Source organism: Amblyraja radiata, chromosome 38, assembly GCF_010909765.2.
Source record: "Amblyraja radiata isolate CabotCenter1 chromosome 38, sAmbRad1.1.pri, whole genome shotgun sequence".
Taxonomy (NCBI): Eukaryota; Metazoa; Chordata; class Chondrichthyes; order Rajiformes; family Rajidae; genus Amblyraja; species Amblyraja radiata.
In genome coordinates, this window is record NC_045993.1 from 6046806 (window position 1) to 6071740 (window position 24935).

General features: G+C 44.9%; 1 protein-coding gene across 1 annotated transcript; it reads right to left on the minus strand.

The window, feature by feature from the left end:
* st13 (ST13 Hsp70 interacting protein) lies at positions 1-24766 on the minus strand. The gene is made up of 12 exons (XM_033013434.1): positions 24577-24766; positions 18684-18741; positions 17131-17206; positions 15699-15769; positions 14692-14758; positions 11981-12065; positions 10269-10379; positions 7982-8084; positions 5824-5940; positions 4085-4133; positions 2820-2971; positions 1-1610 (listed from the first exon to the last, which is right to left on the minus strand). Exons 1-12 carry the CDS (start codon positions 24684-24686, stop codon positions 1482-1484), a joined length of 1128 nt encoding a protein of 375 aa, XP_032869325.1. The 5' UTR covers positions 24687-24766; the 3' UTR covers positions 1-1481.
* Positions 24767-24935: the final 169 nt, after the last annotated feature.

A 24935-nucleotide genomic window follows, 5' to 3' on the forward strand; every position in this document is an offset into this window, starting at 1 on the left:
TCCTTTCAGTTTCCAATTTATTTTTTCCACAAGTTCGACCTTGTCTTAACACATGCAACTCATGAGCAGGGGGCGAGGGTGTGGGGAATTCCATCCCTCATCCTCTCCTCCCCCTCACCCAATCACCCCTACAATACTCACTGCATTAAATACAAGGCTTGAAATTATTACATGGATACCCAAAACTACTGTTCTTGTGGCTAAAGTGGAGCCCTTCAACAACCCAATGTAATTCAACATCATTCATTTTCTTGAAGAGGTGGGGGGGGGGGGGGGGAAACAAATCAAGATCCGAATATTTAACTCAAAGGATTGTCCTTCAAGTTAAAATATTTTTTTCCTCGGATTAACAGGACCCAATTTCTCCCACGTTAAAATTGTCCACCTGTTCTCCCTCGACTCCACCCACCACTAACTACCCCAAGAGGGAGGGTTAATATAATGCCTTTTACTGGTAGTGATTGTGAGCAGTGTTTGTAGTTGTAGAAGTCTTTCCAATTAATATTGATCGAGTGGCTAATTGAAAATAATCTACAATATAATGGAATCACTCAAATTTAATCTTCAAAGGATGCTGTAGCATACAAAATGTCAGAGTGACCATTATTTACAACCATATTTATCTCCATCCAGATATTAACCCATTTCATTTTTTAAAATGAGATTTACTTTCTGGGGAGAAAAATATCTGTAAACAGTTGCCATATTAATCATCTCCAATTGCTTCCCAGAAACGACGATACTGATTTCTACAGGTACCCACATTCCTAGTTTATCTCCCAAGCTGCTGCTCACTATATTTAGTAGAATATATGAATTTTAATGTACACGCTCAGGTAAGCTAATTGACTAGAAAGTGCAAAGTCCAGCTGGCATTTTGTTAATGTTCATGCTTGCCCTTGACAGGAAGAAGCCAATTTCACACCTTGATCCAAGGGCACAACATGCAGACGGGAACAAACTTTCACTGAAGGTACTGCAGCACGTACCTGCTGTGGCATTGCAAGGAAATCAGTTTTAAATGCTAACATCTGGTGCAACATGTGTGCTTTGGTTTGTCTTTCATCCCACACGAGAAGAGGTTTCTTATACACTGCCACCAGATCTGGTCACTGGTTTAAGTTGTAACTATTTTTAAACCCGTTAACAAATTTGCATCGTTTTCTGCTCTGCAATTTTAATCCATTTATTTTTAGCATTAATCGTTGTGCTAAAATAGGAACAAAAAATAAAAACACAAATGCCCCTGTTTACAGATCTGGGCCACTGCAGACAATAAGTAGCACAAGATTTTCTGTGCAAGAGCACATTTTCCTTAGACTCTTTAATTTTCCCCACCCAAAATAAAATCAATTTGTAATAAAAAGAGACTAAAAAATAGTCTGACTACTACTCTGAAGGAGGTTTGTAGATACACGGGTCGTGCACAGTGGCAGGGTGCAAGGGTTGTAGTGAGGATGTTAGTCGGAATATTCTGCCCTTCAAGGTTTGGCACCAAACTTAGTTGAAAGCTTTCCAACGAAGTTCATCACTTTCGGGTTGTTTTGATATTTTGAGATGTTGGCTGGGTTCTGGGCCACGTCTTGGAATGCCGCCATTATCTCAGGATCCTGCGGAGAGAGAGAATGGTTCATAATGGATGGTAAATGCCAAGAGGGTTTATTGTTGGGGGGCATCAAGTGTTCATTTGTGACCCTGGGGTTGGACGGAGAAAGCAACATGAAGTATCTGCGAGGCAAGGTCCCACCTTTGCTCTCTTGCCCGTTTATAGTTTACCATTTTGAGCGAGTTAGGAGAGCTCAGGCAAAAATGGCACAAAAAACCCCCCCCAGGAAATGCCGGAAACACTCAGCAGGTCAGACCGCATCATTGGAAAGAGAATCGGAGCTAAACAGATCAGGTCAAAGACCCTTCATCAGATCAGGACGACACCAGAGGTACACAAAAATGCTGGAGAAACTCAGCGGGTGCAGCAGCATCTATGGAGCGAAGGAAATAGGCAACGTTTCCGGCCGGAAACGTTGCCTATTTCCTTCGCTCCATAGATGCTGCTGCACCCGCTGAGTTTCTCCAGCATTTTTGTGTATCTTCGATTTTCCAGCATCTGCAGTTCCTTCTTAAACACCAGTAAGACCAGCATTTGTTGCCCATATTCCCAATTGCCATCTAGCTGGTGGAGGTGAGCTGCTGTCTTGAACCACTACAGTCCTTCTGGTTAAGGTACCTCTGGCAGTGCTGCTAGTGTGGGAGCAAGATTGCCAGGATTTGAATGAAGGACTGACAATGTATTTCCTAATCAGGATGGCATGTAAGGGCAACCGAAAAGGGATGGTGTCCCTTATACCTGTAGCCTAAAGGGCCTATCCCACTTGGGCATCATTTGCTCGTCAATTACGCAACCCCATTTACGCATCGTGACGCGTACGTGATGCGCGCATGGTGACGCAGGCAGTGACACGGGGTCGCGCGCGGAGCCCCAGGATTTTGGGACTCACAAAATCTTCGCCTGCCACCTGCGTGCCGCACAAATGGCGCCCAAGTGGGGCAGGCCCTTTAATGCTCTTCCTTGTAGGTACAGATAATGGGTTTGGGTTCTTGTACCTTGCAGCGAGGCAAGTCAACAATTGAACCGCATATGAAATGGATGATGATTTAGCAGCTTTCAAATACGAGAACCCTAGAGCTCAACGACGAGATTCAAACCCAGAGCCTCCATATCTCACCACAACTGTGAGGCCGGGTTAACGAGTACCTTTCTGTGCAAAGTGACTGCGTAACGCATGTGTACGGCAAGCTCGCAATTAAGTGACAATCGTTACCTGCATCGCTGCCAGCACCTCTGGATCACCAAGTAGATCATTCAGGCCAGGCATTCCCCCCATTCCGGGCATTCCCCCCATTCCGGGCATTCCTCCCATTCCGGGCATTCCTCCCATTCCGGGCATTCCTCCCGGAAAACCACCAGGTGCACCTAAAAGGGTTAGAGTGGAACAAAAAGAGGTGTATAGCTGATTTCAGGATCATGACGTCAATAGTCCGGCAGGGATCGTATGAACTCTTTCAATGACTGATGGAGCATCCGTCATAACAGAGAAGCCATAAAGACTTCTCCATGACGGCAACCCAAGACATTTTACAAGGACGGGGATTAATCAGATAATCAGCATTGTTTGATTAGTAAGAGATCCTATCTGACCAATTTGAGTGAACTTTTCAAAGAGGTAACAAAATATATTGATGAGGGAACGACAATTAACATAGTCTACACGGACTTCAGAAAGACACGTTCCCACGTGGTGAACTGGTCCACGAGGTTGTCTGTGGGATTCTGGACAAATTGGATCCATAAATCACCTGGGTTCAAAAGATACTTTAAAAAAAAAAAACAACTCACATTTGGAGTGCACTAGAATAAACCGAATAGTTAAGAAAGAACAGCAAATGCTGGAGAATGTAGACAAAAATGCTGGAGAAATTCAGCGGGCGAGGCAGCATCTATGGAGCGAAGGAAATAGGCAACGTTTCGGGTCGAGACCCTTCTTCACTCTGAAGAAGGGCCTCGACCCGAAATGTCACCTATTTCCTTCGCTCCATAGATGCTGCCTCACCCGCTGAGAATAAACCCAATTGGCTGATCTATTTTTTCCCTTTCAACCCCATTTTCATGTCTTCTCACTGCAACCTTTGCTCTTCATAATCAAGAGCCTATCAATCTCTGCTATAAAAAATACCCAATCACTTGGCCTCCACAGCTGTCTGTGACAATGAATTCCTCAGATTCACCACCCTCTGGCTAAATAAATTCCTCATCTCCATTTTGAAGGCACGAAGGCACGTGTAAAACATCAGCATAAAAGGTTAGATCTGATAGTATAATTGGAAGAAATCAAAAGAATCCATTCAGCATAGATAACAGATCACCCAAGACCACTGATAAAAATACTACGTCCAAAATATCCATTTGCCGAAACTGGCAATCCTATGTTTCCTCCCACATGTAGCTCCCCCCCCCCCCAAATTGTGGAGCGTTGAGATTCTCACACTACATTTCCAAGAACGCTAGCATTAGGGTAAAAAAACAAACCTGGGAAACCACCAAAGCCCGTGGCTCCTGCACGACGAGTCTCCTCCTCCTGAAACAGAAATGAATGCAGTTTCAATAGAGTCTGACAGCCAAAGATTCACTAGAACACAGTGACAATCGGACAAACAATAGGGGGCTTAACTGTACGTCAGAAATCAGTGCAGTCTAGGCCCTTCATTCAGTTTGATTTTGTTGAATAAACATGATTGAAGCATCCAGATTAAATTTTCAACTCCAAGTCAGAGTGTGCACATGCTCTCTGAGGTAAGCAGAGTTGTGTAAATATTACCAGTATGAGAGGGCATTCGGAAACATCTCTGTCCCTCACTGCCATCCTGGCAATTAACTATGCTGGTTTCTAGAATTCACAGAGTTACTGGTCAGGGTAGACACAAAAAGCTGGAGTAACTCAGCGGGTCAGGCAGCATCTCTGGAGAAAAGGAATAGGTGGCGTTTCGGGTCGAGGCCCTACATCGGACCGAGAGTCAGGGGGGAGGATGACTAGTGGTATGAAAAGATACAGGACAAATCAGAGCCGGTACCGATGACCAGGGAAAGGTGGAGCCCACAATGGTCCATTGTTTGCTGTGGAAGAGGTGAGAAGGCAGGCATGGGTTATTGATTGGGGACGATCAGCCATGATCACAATGAATGGCGGTGCTGGCTCGAAGGACCGAATGGCCTCCTCCTGCAACTATTTTCTATGTTTCTAAAGGGTCAGGATACCAGTTTTAAATCCGCAATGGACATATATTTTACCCAGGTTTAATGTCATCCGTCACACCTCAATAAAATGGATTTAGTCTACCAAGTTCCCATTGATCAAATTGTTTATCATCATGAAAAGCAATGAAATAAGAGCATTCTGAACCATATATTCCTGGCATCCACAAATAAAATTAACCTTTCGTGCACCAAATTAGTTTCATAAAATTAGCCCGAGTTTGGTTTACAAAATTACTGTATTTCAAAACAAAACATGCCAGTTAAGAAATAAGCTCCAAGTGATTTAGATTGTTAAGGGCTTGGACACACTAGAGGCAGGAAACATATTCCTGATGTTGGGGGAGTCCAGAACCAGGGGCCACAGTTTCAGAATAAGGGGTAAGCCATTTAGAACGGAGACGAGGAAACACTTTTTCTCACAGAGAGTGGTGAGTCTGTGGAATTCTCTGCCTCAGAGGGCGGTGGAGGCCGGTTCTCTGGATACTTTCAAGAGAGAGCTAGATAGGGCTCTTAAAAATATTTGGGGATGATCAGCCATGATCACATTGAATGGCGGTGCTGGCTCGAAGGGCCAAATGGCCTACTCCTGCACCTATTGTCTAATATGCGTTTTTAATATCTCCATTGCAGCACAATTCTAACAATGCTGACAGGAATAGTTTTACTAAAAAATGACAGCACAATACCTATTGTACAAAATGCATGTATATTAAAAGTTGTAGTCTTATATTAAGTTTCTGTTGATGGAGGTATACAAGGTATAAACCAATTGGGATTAAAGCTGATTTAGTTTTAAGTAGAGCCATGGATCCTAGTCACCGATATGATCCAGAGACATTTGTTACATGTAGCTATGGGCAAGCAGATTTCATAATCCAAAACTCATTGACATTCACCAGGAATTGCATGTAAAAAGACACTTGGCTGAGCAGATGAAAATAGCTGACATCCACAAACATTCCAGCTTGAAACAGGAATGTGGTAATACAAGACGCCAACACCTTGCCGCTTACTTTGCGCGCTTTCTCATGCTCCTCTTTTGCTTTTTTTGCACGCTCCATTCTCTCCTTGAGAGCTTTCTCTTCAGATTTCCTCTCGTATTTTCTTCTGTGCTCCATTATTTTTTGAGCCTAAAAGACACGTTGCAACATTCAGTACAAATCCCCGGTGTGTTAAGGTTAGTCACTGGAGATATACAATAGGTTAAGAGCCTTGCGTGTTTTCATAAGGACAGTCAGAAAGCAAAGAACCTAGACAGAACCTCCATTTGCAGAAGCGTTTTCATTGGGTTTATATACCCAGATCACACAGCCATGAGAGACATGTACTATGACATGTTTGTGGATTACCTACTCTCCTTCAGTACTAGGGGGGGGAGGGGGGGGGGGGGAAGTACACGGGGAATATAATCACACCGCCCGTTTTGCTCAAAATCCACAAGCTATTCAGTTCTACGCTGTGACCTACTCCTGCACCTATTTTCTATGTTTCTATGACTAATGGAATTCTCTTTTCCAATAGCATGCTGTACAAGTTCTACTCCTGGGATCCACAAACACACAGGAGCTTCCCCGAGTTATGATGAACCTGACTTATGAAAACCCACTACACAATTTCTCCTATATATTGTTAAAACACTTCTCAAGCGAAATATTTCATTCCATCCATTAATATACAGTGTGTATTTCATTAGTTTCATGATGGGGGAGTGTTATTCAATGAAATAGAAGAATTACACCAAGTGTGATCCCATAAGGGTAGTCACAGAAAATGGACCAGTCTGACTTCTGGAGAAATTGTCTTACGGATTGTTCTCAAGAGCGGACTCCACACGTAATCCATATCCTAATGACAGAGGAGGTCATTCACCCCAACAGGTTACTGCTGGCTACCAGTAATAATGCCCCACCCATCGCCCTACAATCCATTCACATGCATATTCACCAACTCTCTCTCCGACTTTCTTGCCACCCACCCACATGAGAGGTACCCCACCTGCTGGCAATTAATCTACCGACATGTCTTTGGGATGTAGGATGAAACTAGGGAAAACCCACGCTGTCACAGGACAGACATACAAACTCCACACACGCACAGGTCAAGATCAAGCCTGGGTCACTGGAGCAGCTGAACCCTGTTGCATATTGACTGCGCTGCTGCAGCTGTTGGAATTTCAGGTTCAGATTGAACACAGTCTTCATTAAAAAATGCCATAACAAAAAAACTGTGGGTTCTGTATCAGCTTCTGATTAGGAGAGGCAAAGGATTGAGAATGCATAAATAACGTTTAGTTCAGTTTATAGCTACAGAGTGGAAACAAGCCCTTCGGCCCACCAAGTCCGACCTGTACACTAGTTCTATCTTGGACACGAGGGATAATTTACAGATGCCAATTAAACTACAAACCTGCACATGATTGTACATTCTCCGTGACCGCATGGTGCTCCCGTTTCCTCCCACTTTCCAAAGAAGTACAGGTTTGTAGGTTTGTCATCTTTAAATTGTCCCTCATGTGAAGGCTAGAACTAGTGTATGCTTGGTTGCTGGTCGACGTGGACTCAGTGGTCCAAGGGCCGGTTTCCATGCTATATCTCTATACTAAACTTTTAACAAAGCCACGTCAAACAGAAGGTTGGTTAATGGGGTAAACGTTAAGGTACAAACTCAAAGAGGGCCACAGATGGGGTGGAGAGGCAGCGAGGCTAAGGGAGAGAATGCCAGAGTTCAGGCATTGACAGGCGTGATGGCAAAAACAATAAAAACCATGGCTGTGCATGTTGTCAGAAGTGGAACGTACAGATCTTAGTGGGTTGTAGTTCTGTTATAGAAAAGAGGCGAGGAGAACGAGATTTAAAAATTGAAGAGAATTTGCATTTTATGCGAGATTTAAAAATTGATGAGAATTTGCATTGTATGCAAAGGCCTGTTGCAAGACAAGGTGTTGATCACTAGTATTCCCCCAAGGCAGCTGTTAGAGGCACCAATTCCACTGCTAATGCCCTACAGCAGCTTGGTTTAACGCCATGCACAAATTGGACTCGCAGCCAAGGATGACTGCGTTTCAAACAAATTCATTGGCTGCAACGTGTGTGGGCAAGTCACATTATTTTTAATTGTCTCCAAATCAAACAGGTTTTTAAAGAAAAAAAACTGCAGCCAGGAGTCACTTACTCGAGGTTGTACCTCCTTCAGCAGAGCACTAGTATCATCATCGTAATCCAATTTACAGGCCATTGCCAAATCCAGCGCTGCTTTCTCCCAGTTACCAAGTAGCCTATTTGAAAACGGCAAAACACAGGAAGGTTAATAGCTGGAAACGTCAAAACTAGGAGTTTTAGTACAGTTGTTTGAGCATCCAATCGATCCATTATCACCATGTTGGCCCTGATGGTTGAGCAGCTGCTTCACAGAGGGTCTGATTCTCACCTTGGGTGCTGTCTGTGTGGAGTCTGTACGTTCTGTAATAGTCCCGACTATGGGTGGACATTGGGGATGGGACTGGACTTTGTGCCTTCCCCCATAATGGGAACCATTGTGGGGGGATGTTTTCATGTTAAAGCTATTTATTATTGTTATGTTTGTATTCTTTTTTATGTGCTGCATTGGCAAAAAGAATTTCACTACATCTAGGTGTATGTGACAATAAATGAACCTTTGAACCTTCTCCACGTGACCATGTGGGTGTTCTCCTTCATCCCAAATTTGTAGGTAAATTGGCCTCTAAATGGCCCTGGGCATAGGGAGTGGGATAATACTGAAGTGATGTGAATGGGTGATCGATGATCAGCGTGCAATCGGTGGGCTGTTTCCATGCTCTATTGTTTTTAATCAATCAATTTGTGCAACAAAAAAAAACACTCAGTGCTGAAGTAACTCAGCAGGTCAGGCAGCATCTCCTGGAGTAGCCACGTTTTCCAGAGATGCCGCCCAACCCGTTGAGTTACTCCAGCACTTTCTGTAAGTCATCATCTGCAGTTCCTCGTGTGTAATCAATTTGAGAAAATGGAGATCAGAAGTAATTCTGCTTTCAACATAAACCTAGAATGCAGATCTATCCTTTCCCAATTTCTTGTTCCAAAATGACAAGCTCGTGAGCATGCCCAGGATTCTGCTGTCCAGGCCCTGATATGTAACACTGTTCAAGCAGAATTAGGACACAAAGTGCTGGAGCAACTCAGCAGGTCAGGCAGCATCTCTGGAGAACGTGGATAGGTGACGTCTCGGGTCCAAACCCTTTGGAACCAGACGATGCAGTTCGGAGAATCCTGTACTGAAAATTGAATTGGCATTTGATGTTCTATAGACAATAGGTGCAGGAGTAGGCCATTCGGCCCTTTGAGCCAGCACCGCCATTCAATGTGATCATGGCTGATCATCCCCAATCAGAACCCCGTTCCTGCCTTCTCCCCATATCCCCTGACTCTGCTATTTTTAAGAGCCTTATCTAGCTCTCTCTTGAAAGCATCCAGAGAACCTGCCTCCACCGCCCTCTAAGGCAGAGAATTCCACAGACTCGCCACTCTCTGTGAGAAAACGTGTTTCCTCGTCTCCGTTCTAAATGGCTTACTCCTTATTCTTAAACTGTGGCCCCTGGTTCTGGACTCCCCCAACATCGGGAACATGTTTCCTGCCTCTAGCGTGTCCAAGCCCTTAACAATCTTATATGTTTCAATGAGATATCCTCTCATCCTTCTAAACTCCAGAGTACACAAGCCCAGCTGCTCCATTCTCTCAGCATATGACAGTCCCGCCACCTCAGGGAATTAACCATGTAAACCTACGCTGCACTCCCTCAATAGCAAGAATGTCCTTCCTCAAATTCTGTGCCTTGTCCAATGGTCAGAGCCTGCTAATTTTGACTGCCACATGCGTACTCCCATGGTGGAAAGTACTGAGCAGCCACTATACTTCCAGCACAATCCAAGAACCTTATGGAGACGAGGAAGGATGCATTTATACAATGCTGCTTGAAAATAGATCGCATTTAATGTCTAAACATGAATTGTGCACAATTTCTGTCAATCTTGTGCATCCCAATTGATGACGCAGTTAAAATACTTCACTTACTGCTGCTTGACCCAGATTATGCATCTGCATTTTTTTTAAATGCTGGAGGGATAATGTATAATCATAACGCATAATTTAAACTAGCAAATAGCAATATGGAAGAAACAAAGAGGTGCTTTCAGTTCAATGAGCAAACCAAAGGAAAGCAGTTTGTGTGAAGCATAAATATCAACGTCTACAGGTCAGGGTGAATGGTGCGCAAATTCTGTATCCACAGATCGTGGTATTCAATAGAATCAAGAAGCCCTATTTCACATCAATATCCACATTCCAGATTTTATTGTTTCTTATATGCTGCATGCTCCAAATACCATACAGGATTCTCATCTCTCTCCAGAGTTGTCATAATGCTTCCACCCTCGCTGTCCACCGATTGCACCCCTTTCCTCACCTGTGTGCTTTTCCCCTCCACTTGTAAGGCTGCGCTGAATCAGGGTTGATGCTAATTGCTTTGTCACAGTCCCGAATGGCTGCATTGGGCTTCTGCATTTTCACATACACGCTGTGAAATAGAAAAAGATTGCTTGGTGTGGTTAGAAAAAGTGTTAATTAAACAATAATCAATCTAAGAGAGAAAACATGCTTAGTGCCATGGGAATCATTTGTAGCTCTCCAATAAACTGCCTAGAAAACCATTCAACTTTATGAATCGAAGACTTTGTTCAATTTTTGAGTTTGGGAATCTTAGTGAAGGGAGCAGCAAGGATGTAATAATTGATCTCTGATTCCAAATTAGAGGGGGGGGGGGGGGAATAAAACAAAACAGAATCCAGGGTCCTGACTGCTCTCTGGTGACCTTTACTGGAAAGGGCAAGATGCCACTGGGTAAAGATGGGATCAATGTCAGAGCTAATCCACAATGTAATCAGTGTTTTTCAGATGTGTAGAAGGAAGAAAAGTCAATGTTAAAGAATGTTCAGGGAATGTTATGCTGTGGCACAACGGGACATCCAAAACAATGTGGCAGCGTTACCTTGCTGTGCTTACAATGGGCCAGCAAGGCAAGTTAATGCTGTGCATATTAATCTCGTCGAACAGTGGAGGAAAGTCACAATCCAACTGTGGGACTGACAGAGGGGAAGGTGGAAACTCAGAAGGAGAAATTACAGTGGATCTCTTCACTTCTGTTGACAGGCTCACAGCAAGATGGGCAAAGGCATGGGTCATGACGACTTCATCCGCTTACAGAAACACATTAATCGGCAAGGAGCAAAGATCTTGAGCAAAATTGAATCTACAGCTTACTTGGCAGGTTGTGAAACCTCTCCAGGTTAATGAAATGCCGCAAGCTCTATAAAGAATGTTCAACTTGCTTAATAGTTTCAAATGAGTGTTCCCTTTCAGATGCATTCATGTATATGGCAAACAATGGACTACAACCGTGACATCTGTAGTTTTTTTTAAATTAAACATTCAGCTCCATTATTTCAACCAGATCCCCAGACATCAAATATTTTCACAAGGGCGTTCGAGCAAATACCATCATTTGGAAACAGACTGACAACAGGATGACATGACCAAAAGCTTCCAAAACTTACACCAGACGAATGTCAATGAACCCATCCCTTTTAAAAAAGGACTCAAAAGTTTTTGCTCTTTCTGCACTGTGTTTAAAGGGGGGACTTCAAGGATGACACTTCTCAGCAATTTATTCTAGAATTACACAAAAGCACAAGAGACAAGTGTTTTTTTTTTTTATAAACACCCCATTTTTATACCACGCTCACAAACAAGGACATTTACAAAAACTATCCAGATTGTAAAATGACAATACACCTGGCAGAGGAGCAAGAACTCAAGGCCTCCATCCCCCTTCTGCAAGGGACAGGAGAGATACACAAGATTTCCAAACTTAGCTGTGAGATGCCGCTGAAGCCTGATATATGACCCATCCTTCATCATTTCCCTAACCCAGTTCCCAATAGGCATGCAATGCGATCCAAGCTTCAGATTCTAGGAGGCAATGCATGTGGTCTTTGCTTTATTCTGCTTGGCGCTCAGACTACTGATCAGACTTCACTGGCATCACTTGTCAAGTGGGTGAGCAAAACCTGCACCCAAATGCCAAGACGCTTTCAAGAATACATCCATTCTACACTTTACCTGGCTCGCTTAGCATAAAGAATGGCCAGGCGTGGGTTCAACTTAATGGCTTCTGTGAAGTGTTCGAGTGCCTTTTCAAGATCCCCTGTATTGAGGAAAACAAAACGTTTAGACACCACGGGCTAGTGTGGGATTTAAGAACATAAGAGGCAGGAAGTTTCCCGGCACAATGTAGAAAATAGGAACTGCAGATACCGGTTTACCAAAGAAAACCACAAGATGCTGGAGTAACTCAGATCAGGCAGCATCCCTGGAGAATACGGAAAAGTTACATTTCGGGTCGGGACATCTATACAGAATCTACAGACCCGAAGCATCTCCTATCCATGTTCTCCAAGGATGCTACCAGACCACCAAATTTTTCCAGCATTTTGTGTCTTTTGTAAGTTTCCAAACAAGTTCAATGTTTGCCCGAGTAGACAGATATACACACTTACTAATCAACCACCGAAAAAGTAAGATAATTAAATTACCAGCCAGACAATGCAAATCAGTGGATGTGATGCTTTTGTACAATTTTCAAAGTTAAATAATTTTTAATATTTCTGAAATTATGAGAGACAACACATCAAAGGTTTTTCACTTACTGTTTAACATGTTGTCTCCTGAACCAGCCCTGCTTTAAGTTAACAATTATTTTCCTTGGTTTGAATTATTTTCATGGACTTGCTATTTCTGTAAGCTGCCACGTCAGCATTGATAACCACTCAAGATCCTGCTCTCCTCCAGTTCGGCTCTGTTCCGTAGCCCCGTTAATCACTCCAATACTCATCACAATGCCTCAAGCTGGCTAGGCTTTAACTTCACAAATTCAGTCTCCAAACCTTCATCTCCTCACTCCCCATCAAAACTTATTTTATCCCATTTTGGTCACCTTACCATACTTCGGCCCAACAAGTCCGCACCGACCAGTGATCCCTACACAATAAAACTATCCTACATACACTAGGGACAATTTACACTTATACCAAGCCAATTAACCTACAAACCTGTACATCTTTGGAGTGTGGAAGGAAACCAAATATCTCGTGAAAACCCACGAGGTCACGGGGAGAACGTACAAACTCTGTACAGACAGCACCCGTAGTCAGGATCGAACCCAGGTCTCTGGCGCTGCAAACGCTGCAAGACAGCAACTCTACCGCTGTGCCACCATGCCGCCCAATGAAATTTGGTGTCTGTCTAACTTAATTTGCTCGTCATTAGTTGGGCAATGTTATGCCGTTATAATTTTTTTAATTCCAAATCAAAGCCACGAAAAACAACATCATAAATTATCTCACCATGTCACATATGCAAAGGAATATTTACAGTAAGACATGGGATTGGGACATTCCACATGAAGTATTTCAGTGTGGCTTCAATATTTAACACACACTGTTTATTTCCTTTCTTCTTGTTCCTCCTGCCAACTCATCCTTAAGTTTATTTACATACAGAGTTCCACTGATTCTATTCAAATATTACAATATCCATATGATTTTGTTTAGAGATTACAGCACAATTATGAAAGGCGCCACTTGCAGCAAAAGTAAAACAAATTATTGGATATGATTTTAAACTTCAGCAATAACTTTATATTTAGACACATCGCTGGAATTAATTAGTCACAAAGTATTCAAGCGGGGATCAGGTAGACTCCTGATTTAGTAGAGGCTTGTTGGCCACAGAGGGAAAGGAGTTAGATCAGTTCATTATTCCAAGGTGTACAGCTATTCCAATCATCAATGGAAACTTGATTTCCACATTTCCACCCAGCCCATGTTAAAGGGCAGGATACACCACACTGCTCAACGCCTGCACACACCACATCGCCCATTTAGAAACAACGATTATATACAATTAACATAGTTTAACGTTGCAGCCCACATACATCGTGGAATTTTACACAAATATATTCTGTTTTAGGCAATGTTTAACATGAAACCACAGATCTGAGACCAGTTATTTAGCCTAATTTGCTTATAATTCCTAATCTTCATAAAATCTTGATCTCGAACATTACAACACCATAATGCCCAGGATGCTGAATTATTTAGAAACAAGGAACTGCAGAAAGTGGTTTACACAAAAGGACACAAAGTGCTGGAGTTCCCCAGAGGACCCGCAGAATGACTCCAGCCCTTTTAGGCTAAATTATTTAAATAGTTAGTCACACTGCTTCGTCCATTTTACAGAAGTCATGCAATTTTTTTATTTAACTCTTCCCACACATGAGGCCTTTCAGCCCATCAGATCCATGCTAGCTGCCATGGAGTGATCCCATCAGTCTCATTCCCTCCCACTCTCTCTATCTCCCTGTAATCATGCGACTCATTCTCTCACATGCCACTAACTGCTCTTGGCATTTTTTTTGCTACTGATCCACACGAAAGGGCAATTTACAGCTGTCAGTCAACAACTTTGAAATCCAACAAGGAAATGAGAAACTTCTTCACCAAAGAATGGTTCAAATGTGAAACTTACAGCAAGAAGTCAAGGTGACTGGCGTGGATGTGGTTAGAGATGCTAATCAAATGAGTCAGAAAGTTGTATAATAGCTTAGTTGACAGAGGGTAACAGGAGGAAGATCGAGTACAGGCACAGATCAGTTGTGCCAAATGGCTTGTGTCTGCGCAGGTAACAACTGTTCTCGTTTTCACAACCACCACTTTGCTGAACCAAAGCCTTGCCCGCTCCATCAATAACCATTTCCCTTCTATTGCACTTACCTTCTCCCAAAGCATTGATGGCTTCGGCTTTCTTCTCATTTGCCTGATCCATTAATTCCTCAGTCACCTAAAACAAGGGAACAAAGTGTCAGATCATGATCAGCGGAGACTGTTACAAACTTTGCAACTTATAAACAATAAGTTGCAGATCATTGTTCACAGATGAAAGATTACGTAACCTCCATGACATAGAATGACCAGGCTCTAGGGAGGGGGGAGGGGGTGGCTGCTGATGCCCACAGAACAGCATCTCCGGCAGAATTGAGTTTCCTCGATACGGCAGAGTGATGGAGAATGGGAGGAAGAACACAAAGGTGGAGGAAAAAATCGTGGCATTGTTATTTGATAATTGCTCGAATACTTCAAATGGATTCAATTTCAATGGATATTTAAACACGTCAAGCAAGTTGTGTAAAATTACTGGCAACTATCTAAGACTCACGTTTTTGTACTTTACTGTCCACAACCCCACCCTTATCACTATTTACAGTTCAAGGGGCAAATTAGAAACATTATGCCAGCTAACCATTGGCAAAATGGTAAGAAATCAGAGTTAATGACAGTTAATTCCACAAGGGAAGTACGTTTAGTGTAAATGCATTTCTCAAACACTTCCTGACTTCCAACTCTATATTTGTTCTGGAAACAAACATTGCCATCTCTCCCCAGCCACTTATTCTCTGTAGGCTTGGTATGAAGCCAGCATTTGAAATTCTCTAATAATTATTTAGATATCAATGGATTAATGCAGGACAATCAAGATTTTTCCATTTGAAAAGCAACTTTCATGTCCTCCACCTTGCCCGTTTTTGCGGGAGGTAATTTTGCCCCATTGCTCCATGTTAGATCGGAGTATTCCAACACAGAACGCACACCAAAGAAAGATGTACAACGTCCACACTTCTTGCTGACAAGATAACTAGGGCTAAAAGCTAGCCTGTGTTTTTTTAAACTTGGCACACGTTAACGTTCTCAGGAAGAGCATGAAGAGGGAAAAAAAGGCTCACCTCAATACTGTCATCTCCCATTTCAATAGGTTCTTCAGGATCTGCCTCAATCACACCTTCATCGTCAATTTCTGTGAAGAACAAAATACATCCACATGAATATACTTGAAACAAACTACATTTCAGGACATTGCTGTAATTTCTCCCGTGGTTTGATTTGCTGCACCCCACCACTGACATACGCGACTACTTCATCAAGGGACCAACATCCTGCCGTAGAAAGGTCCATGTACCATTTATCCTTATATTTCCTCACATTGAACCAATTCAACCCATCTATGCCAGTTCATTCAACAATCCTATTCTCCCACTAACCTATTCTTCCTCCCAGATATGAACACTCACCTACTTAAAATCCCAAATAACCTAGCAGCTTGATCATCATTGGGAAGGAAACAAACAACAGGCTATGAGAGAGAAAGGGAGGAAGCCACATGATCACAGACAGAAAATGCAAAGGTCACGATTGATCTTGGGTCACTGGAAAAGCAAGGCAGCAGCTCGACTTGATTTTAACCATTCTACCATCTATGATAAATCTTTGCAATTAGCTGCAAAACACAAAGTGCTGGAGGAAATCAGTGGGCCAGCCAGCACTGAGGAGGGAATGGGCAGGCAACATTTTGCTTCTTCTCCAGATTGCAATTGGCTGATTGCATAAATGCTTAATTCTGCTGCTTGATATGGGCAGTGAAGTGGGGGGGGGGGGGGGGGTGCTAATGAACTTATCTTAGCCATAATTATTATTGGTTTAGGTTTATTATTATTGTTACGTGTACCTAGGGCAGTGAAAAGTTTTCCAAACAGACAGATATACCATACATACAGTGCCCGTCATAATGTTTGGGACAAACCTAATAAATGGCTAATTCTTGAGCAGCCAAGTGCCAAGTCAATCACCCGATCTAAACCCAATTGACCATACCTTTTGTATGCTGAAGAGAAAATTGAAGGGGACTAGCCCCCAAAACAAGCATAAGCTAAAGATGGCTGCGATACAGGCCTGGCAGAGCATCACCAGAGAAGGCACCCAGCAACTGGTGATGTCCATGAATCGCAGACTTCAAGCAGTCATTGCATCCGAAGGATATGCAACAAAATATTAAACACAACTACTTTCATTTACATGACATTGCTGTGTCCCAAACATTATGGTGCCCTGAAATGGGGGGGACTACGTATAAACACTGCTGTGATTTCAAAATGGTGAAACCAAAACGTATAAAAATGGTCTTTATTAAAATCTGACAATGTGCACTTTAAGCACATGTGATTTTTTTCTATTACAAATCTTAAATTGTGGAGTACAGCGGCAAATAAATAAATGATGGGTCTTTAACCCAAACATTATCGAGGGCACTGTAGACTCAATTGGTTCAAACTCAAGCACTGTAGATAGAACAAAGGGGAAGATACCAAGTGCAACACTCACCAAGTTCACTCTCCTGGCTTTCTGAAGCTTGCTCTGGAGATGAAACTGGCGGTTCCTTCGCTTCTGTATTTGTTTCCTGCAAAAAAATTCAAGTTATTTAGTCTGTTCTTTCAGAACAACATTTATGCCCACAAGAAATTTAGTATCATATTAGACCACATTAGTAATTTCACCCCAGCATAAAATACTCATGCTCAGAACGGCAGAAACTGTCCTCCATCTCAGTGCCCAGTGGTTCCTCATTGCCCAGCTACATTCACATTTCTCTGGGCTCTCTCCCATTTCTCCTCATGCCTTTAACTTAATAAATTGCCAACATTTCTTCCTTCTTCGCACAGGCTGCCGAGGCTTTCACCCATGCTTTTGATAATCATGGTTTCTAACTCGCTCATAGATATCTCCCAGCCCTGGAAATGTAACCTATTCAGAATTCTACTCTCCACACTGTTACACGTCAATTCCCAGTCAACAACTTTTGTTTCAATCAGCCAAACTGGCTATTTGTTAGGCACCACCACCTTAAATCTTCAACCTTTTTTCTCTCCTCTGCATTCAAGCCGATCATTCCTACTTTTTGTTTTCCCTTCCCTCTTGACAGTCTGTATAAATTATTTTTTATGCCTCAAGTCATGTTATTTTGCCCAGATCCATTCTGGGTTCCACACCAAGCATGTTCGGAGAGTCTGCACGTTTAGTAGGATTAAGATTAGTATTTAGCACAACAGTACCCGAAATAAGTGACTTCATGTGGCATGAAAAGAGATGCTGAGATTTTCCGACAGAACTGCTCAAATCAAGCAGGATTTGGTGGACAGATAGTTTTGCAAATTCAAGTCATGAGAAAAACTTTGTGTTGGGGGAAATTCAATGAGCTAGGAAGAGATGGAATGCACTGCCTGCCTGAAGGATGATGAAAGCGCCTTCAAAGATTCAACAAAATCACAACTGATTGAACCGTTTTTCTGTGCTTTTTGATTCAATGAAAACCATGGATTATCCTGAAAACAAGAAAATCCCAGCTTCCTTCTGCAAGCAATGCATGGATTTGGAGGAATGTTCTTAGATAACAAACTACTAATGGTACACAAACCTCAGATTACACAGGAATGCAAGTTAATGTGCAACTATACAAACTGTCATAGTTTAGTCCCATGATAGTAGTACATAGAGCCCTTGATGACACAAGACTCACTGTTAGAACACCCAGTTGGGATATAAATTTCATACTGGTCTTTCACCTTTCTCTTTAAAAAAAATAGTAAAAAGCCAGCTGTTCACGCCAGGCCCCTTTAAAATGCTGCACAAAAGACTTCAACAAAAATTCTTACCTGCACCAGGTATCTCACAAGAACATGAGGCACCATCTAGTATCATAACACTTACATTTCCTTTAGCCCATTCAATGATATGAAACCTCATGGGAAAAGTTTTTTTTTTAAAATATTACAAAGAACAGCCTTATTTTGAGGGAAAAACCTGAACAAATTCTCCTGGAAATCGGTCAGGAGATCCCTTTTCCAGATTCACTAGATACTGACCAAAATATCAGGTACCTTTGGTCCCTCCGGGAATTTCGGGTGTTCTGCTGGAGGAGGTACAGTTGCTCCCATACTGTAAAGAAGATGCAAAAAAAAGTCATTTTATAAAACATCGAAAATTAACAGATCAGGTGTGGCTGCAGTGATAACTGTGTTGGTCTCAAAATCCTTTCTTTAATCTATATAATCCAAGACCTCAAGAGAATACAAATACCAATTTATGATGGAGATACAAGGAACTGCAGATACTAGTTTACAAAAAAAGACAGTGCTGGAGTAACACAGGGTTTCGACCCAAGACCTCATGTATCCCTGTTCTTCCGAGATGATGCCTGACCCGCTGAGTTACTCCAGCACTTTGTGTCTTTTTTTTTTAACCTGTTTATGATGCCCGTTTCTCATCTCTTCCTCACAGGTTCACAGACAAATGCATTTTAAAAGAAATGAATACTGTAGCAAAGTTAACTGGAATTAGTTCAGTTTAGGCCCACCACTGATTTTCTGGCAACTAGTGGTATGGCACCTCCATTAATCCAGACAAAATTACAAAAGTGTGCTTGAAATCTCCCCCAAAATGTAGCACCGAGGCAGAGTGAGGCAGGCGATCTTCACATCATCGGGACCCCCACACCGATCGGTGGGTTGAATGTTCCAACTGCGGCTGGGGCTCTGGAACTTTGGCCCAGCCGGCAGATCCGTTCCCATAGCTGGCAGATCTGGTCGCACAGGCAACATCCCAGTCCGACTTTGCGGTATGTTGGGTGCTGCCTGCGTAGTTTGCACATTCTCCCTGTGACCACGTAGGGTTCTTCTGGTTTCTTCCCACATTCCAAAGATTTGCAGGTTTGTAGGTTAATTGCCCTGGTCTGTACGGAGTGGATGTGAAAGTGGGATAATAGAACTACTGTGAACGGGTGATCGATGGTCGGCGTGGAGATGGTAGACCGAAGGGCCTATGTCCATCCTGTATCTTTCAATCCATTTCTATCAATCAATCCTACTGAAGTTACTATATTTCAGCTCAAATTATAACTGAGAACAGACAATACAGTCAAGATGTATTTTCCTTGGCAAATCCTCTGACAGAGGCATAGAAACAAGTGGAGGGTTGCGTTAAATGAGCAACCGAATTAACCAGTAGGCCTGAAGAGTTGAATGGGACACTTTGTACAAGTGACACTAGGAAGGTTCAAAACAAAAGGTACAAACTAGATCCAGGTACCGGAAAACCATCCTAACCTCCAGCATCGGGTAAAGGAAATATACTGTGCATCATATGTTGAAAATGTGCAATGCACAAATTCTTGAAAAAACGGGGCTCGTACAGTATTTTGTCAAATCTACAAGACAGAATGGCTATTTGGCTCAAATTTTACTTTTCTATTCTACATAATCAAACACAGGCTGCCCCATTTCCCTTTCTGTATCTCCCCTAACTAATGATATTTAACATGACTTTGTAAAACACTAGTTCTAGTTGTATATTACAGTCTTTCAAACTTCTGGGTTAAAAAAAAATCCTTCATCCACACCAATTTCAGGTTTTTTTTAAATTGTCATCTCCCGTCCATTTTGATCAAACTATTGAAAAACCACAAGTTTGCAAGTCAACTGCTATTGAAGGATGGCGGGCTTAAGACAAACAGCACCCGAGGATTGGTGATATTTCTGGACAGTGAACTAAGGTATCAGGTTACATTCCAATGGTATTACAGCCGCATGCAGAGGATTAGATTTCACTATCCGTAACCCAGATTGAATTATATCTTGCAGTTAAATTCTGAGCAACCAGATTGGACATTAAACAAACTATTACTACTGATCCTTCTAGATCTTGATTACTCAGCAGGTTCTCTAAATTTATTGGCAGAAATCCACAAATTAGCTAATTAACAGCAGCGGAAATTGATCGCATGGTTTGGTGCAGAAGAAAAATCAGACTGTTCAAAAGTTCATAAATTCTAGGAGCAGAATTAGCACATTCAGTCCATCAAGTCTACTCTGCCATTCAATCATGACTGGTCTATCTTTCCCTCGCAATCCTACTCTCCTCCTGCCTTCTCCCCATAACCCCCGACATCCTTACTAATCAAGAATCTGTCAATCTCCATCTTAAAAATATCCATTGACTTGGCCTCCAGTCGGCTGTGGCAATGAATTCCACAGATTCACCACCTTCTGGCTAAATAAATTACTCATCTCCTTTTTAAAGGTTTAAGAAGGAACTGTAGACTCAGTCTGAAGAAGGGTCTCGACCAGAAATGTCACCTATTCCTTCGCTCCTTTTTAAAGGTATGTCCTTTTATTCTGAGGCAATGGCCTATGGTTCCAGACACTCTCACTAGTGGAAACATCCTCTCCAAGTCTTTCACTATTCGGTAAGTTTCAATGAGGTCCTCCCTCATCCTTCTAAACTCTTGCAATGATTGCTGACAGGGTGCATATTGGGAGAGGGGGATCTACACTGATTTGACAATTGTCTACAGGTAGTAGTATCATTTGATGGGCAGGCTAGGCTTGCATCTGCTAGAGTTCAATGTAGATGGGATTTGATTCAAACATGCAAGATCCTGAGGGCAGATGCAAAATGCTGTGAGAGATTGTGTGCTCCAGTGCAAAATCTCATGGTATGCCTACTTTGAAGAAGTTCTCCTCTCTCTGATGAAAGTTCTGTAACACCCTCTCTCGCTGCACCCCCTCTGTGATTCTGTTTTCACACCTTACCCTTCCATACCTCTAGACTCCCTCTCCCTTGACTCTCAAGAAGGGTTTTGACACAAAACATTACACATTCCTTCTCTCCAGAGATGCTGCCTGCTGTCCTGCTGAGTTACTCCAGCATTTTGTGTCTATCTTCGGTGTAAACGAGGATGTGAAGTTCCTTCCTGCACAAGATACTGAGGGATTGGATCAATGAGTTTGAAGCTCTTGCTTCATCTTGCAGGAGAATCTAGAAATAGGGATCACTTTTTAAAAATAAAATGCAGTCCATTTCAGGCAATGAAGCATTTTTGGGGAAATATATTTCAGAGGGTGAGTCATTAAATATTTTTAAGGCAGAGGTGGATGGATAGTTGATAAGGTAAAAGGGTAAAAGGTTACCAAGAATAGAACAGGAATGCAGAGTTGAGGTTACATTCAGATCATCCATGACCATTTAAATGGTGGAGCAGTGTGGGAAGGAATTGCAGATGCTGGTTTAAATCAAAGACACAAAATGCTGGAGTAATTCAACGGGACAGGCAGCATCTCTGAAAGGAAGGAAGGGTCGAGACCCTTCTTCAGACAGTCTGAGGAAGGGTCTCAACCCGAAACGTCACCCATTCTTTCTCTCCAGAGATGCTGTCTGTCCCGCTGAGTTACTCCAGCATTTTGTGTCTATAAATGGTGGAGCAGCCTATCCTGCTCCTAATTCATATGTTTAGATCTATTTAATACTCATTAAAGGAGCCATTTGGGAAATATACCAAATGACAATCACAACCACTGCCAATGGAACGCAGTTCAATTAGAACAAAATTTCCAGGAACAAAGAAAAAAACCAAAGTAATAAACAGGAAACTAAAGGGACAGATCAGAAGACAAAGATCCAGTGTGGTCCGTCCAAAACAGTAAGTATGCCAAAGTAAGTCAACATGTTTTAGAATAATGGGCACACAACTCTCCATTTATGCACCTTGCCAACAGTGCAAGAAATGCCACTGATGTAGCTGGAGGCTTTCACTCGATCTTTCAGTTAAACTACTGCTCCTATGGTTCCATTCTGTACACTTAATCGAAGATGTGAATAATTTGAAATGTCATGCTTGCTTACAAAGACCAATAGAAATTTTAATGTAATAAAATAATTGGACAATACATTTTGGTGCTCTTACAAAAACTTCTAAAATTTCCATCAAATACTTGTCACCTTTGTCAAGATACATTTACAATGCTTTGCTTCAGACTGATTCTCTTCCTCTAGTATTTCTGCACTAAATACAGTTAATAAAAGCAGCCTTTTTTAATTAGGTCTCTAACCTGTTACATAAGCAGTACTCCTAACATCCTAAAAAAACAATCACCTTCAATCATCACCAATGCTGACAGCCTAACTAAGATGAGAGATCAGACTTGCAATTTGCATCAGTGGTACATTGCCTCAGGTCCATTATGGGCCTGCCCCACTTAGGCAATTTTTAGGCGACTGTCATAGTCGTAGCAGGTCTCAGAAAAAACGGCGACTGGACTAATGGGCCTGTCCGCCTTCTGCAATTTTTCAGGCGACTGCCGGCGAATACGACAATGGAATTCACCGGTCAGCACCGGCGACAACCTACGTTACCTGGTGACAACCTATGACAGCACCTACGTCAAGCCATGCTCATTGGCGTCAAACCCACGGTCGCCGAAAATGTTTCAACATGTTGTAAATCCAGCAGCTACGTCTCTTTGGGCGACTGAGGAGACTACTCATGACCATACAGGCGACACCCCGGTGACCATGTGGCGACAGCCTAGTCGCCTGTAGTCGCGTAAAAAATCGCATATTGTGGGACAAGCCAATAAGTACTTCTCACGCCTCTCCCATCCCCTCCCCCCTTACCACATCCTTCATCGCAGTACTTCTCACCCACCGTCCGACCCCGCCCCACACTCTGACCCCGCCCCACACCCTGACTCCTCCCCATTTGGCACCGCCACCCCACACTTTATCCACCAAAGAATCCTATCGCTATAGGATCTTTGCTCTCCACCCCCTCTCATACCCCTACCACCCACTCCCCTCAGCTCTCCCAACACCCTTCCACCCACCTCACCCCCCCTCTTCCTCCCTCCCCACCTCACACCCCCACCTTCCTCCCTCCCCACCTCACCCCCCCTCCCTTCCCACCTCACCCCCCCTCCCTTCCCACCTCACCCCCCCACCTTCCTCCCTCCCCACCTCACCCCCCCACCCACCTCACTCCTTCCTCCCTCCCCACCACCCCCTTCCTCCCCCCCCCCCCCCCCCCCCCCCCTCCCCCCCCCCCCCCCCCCCCCCCCCCCCCCCCCCCCCCCCCCCCCCCCCCCCCCCCCCCCCCCCCCCCCCCCCCCCCCCCCCCCCCCCCCCCCCCCCCCCCCCCCCCCCCCCCCCCCCCCCCCCCCCCCCCCCCCCCCCCCCCCCCCCCCCCCCCACCCCCCCCCCCCCCCCCCCCCCCCCCCCCACCCCCCCCCCCCCCCCCCCCCCCCCCCCCCCCCCCCCCCCCCCCCCCCCACCCCCCCCCCCCCCCCCCCCCCCCCCCCCCCCCCCCCCCCCCCCCCCCCCCCCCCCCCCCCCCCCCCCCCCCCCCCCCCCCCCCCCCTCCCCCCCCCCCCCCCCCCCCCCCCCCCCCCCCCCCACCCCCCCCCCCCCCCACCCTCCCCCCCCCCCCCCCCCCCCCCCCCCCCCCCCCCCCCCCCCCCCCCCCCCCCACCCCCCCCCCCCCCCCCCACCCCCCCCCCCCCCCCCCCCCCCCCACCCCCCCCCCCCCACCCCCCCCCCCCCCCCCCCCCCCCCCCCCCCCCCCCCCCACCCCCCCCCCCCCCCTCCCCCCCCCCACCCCCCCCCCCCCCCTCCCCCCCCCCCCCCCCCCCCCCCCCCCCCCCCCCCCCCCCCCCCCCCCCCCCCCCCCCCCCCCCCCCCCCCCCCCCCCCCACCCCCCCCCCCCCCCCCCCCCCCCCCCCCCCCTCACCCCCCCCCCCCCCCCCCCCCCCCCCCCCCCCCCCCCCCCCCCCCCCCCCCCCCCCCCCCCCCCCCCCCCCCCCCCCCCCCCCCCCCCCCCCCCCCCTCCCCCACCCCCCCACCCCCCTCTCCCTTCCACTCCCTTCCCAACCCCTCCCCCACTCCCTTCCGAACAAACCCCCTCCCACTCCCTTCCCAACCCCCCCTCTCCCTTCCCTCCCTCACCTCTCCAACCACTCCTTGAAGAAGCGCAGCTCGCCCATGTGCAGCACGGTCGGGCTGCTTTTGCAGTGCTGCACGAAGGCGCTGAGATCGCGGAGTTTCTGCGCGTCCATCGTGCTCCGTTGCTGCAGCTTCGCCTCCTCCCCCTCTCCCCGCGCACGCGCGCCAGTCGCTCGCAGCAGCAGCGGCAGCAGCTCACGCACCTTCTGGCGGAATCTTCTGGAACTAGCTCTCCCTCCTCCCGCCAGCTTCAAAATCAAGAGTCCACCCCCTTTAAAACCAACAAAACCGTAGTTTAATATTAATTTTTTATTTTTTCCAGCAACAGAACAAAACTTGCTGTGAACCTCTCCTGACAATTG

Bases quoted from the DNA above. Each gene is read 5' to 3' on its own strand.
- st13 (XM_033013434.1), bottom strand. From the start codon at position 24,686: ATGGACGCGCAGAAACTCCGCGATCTCAGCGCCTTCGTGCAGCACTGC. The intron at 18,742-24,576 runs GTGAGGGAGGGA...TCTTCTTTACAG, and splicing joins TTCAAGGAGTGGTTGGAGAG to TATGGGAGCAACTGTACCTC. The intron at 15,770-17,130 runs GTGAGTGTTGCA...TGTTCTTCACAG, and splicing joins AAGCCAGGAGAGTGAACTTG to AAATTGACGATGAAGGTGTG.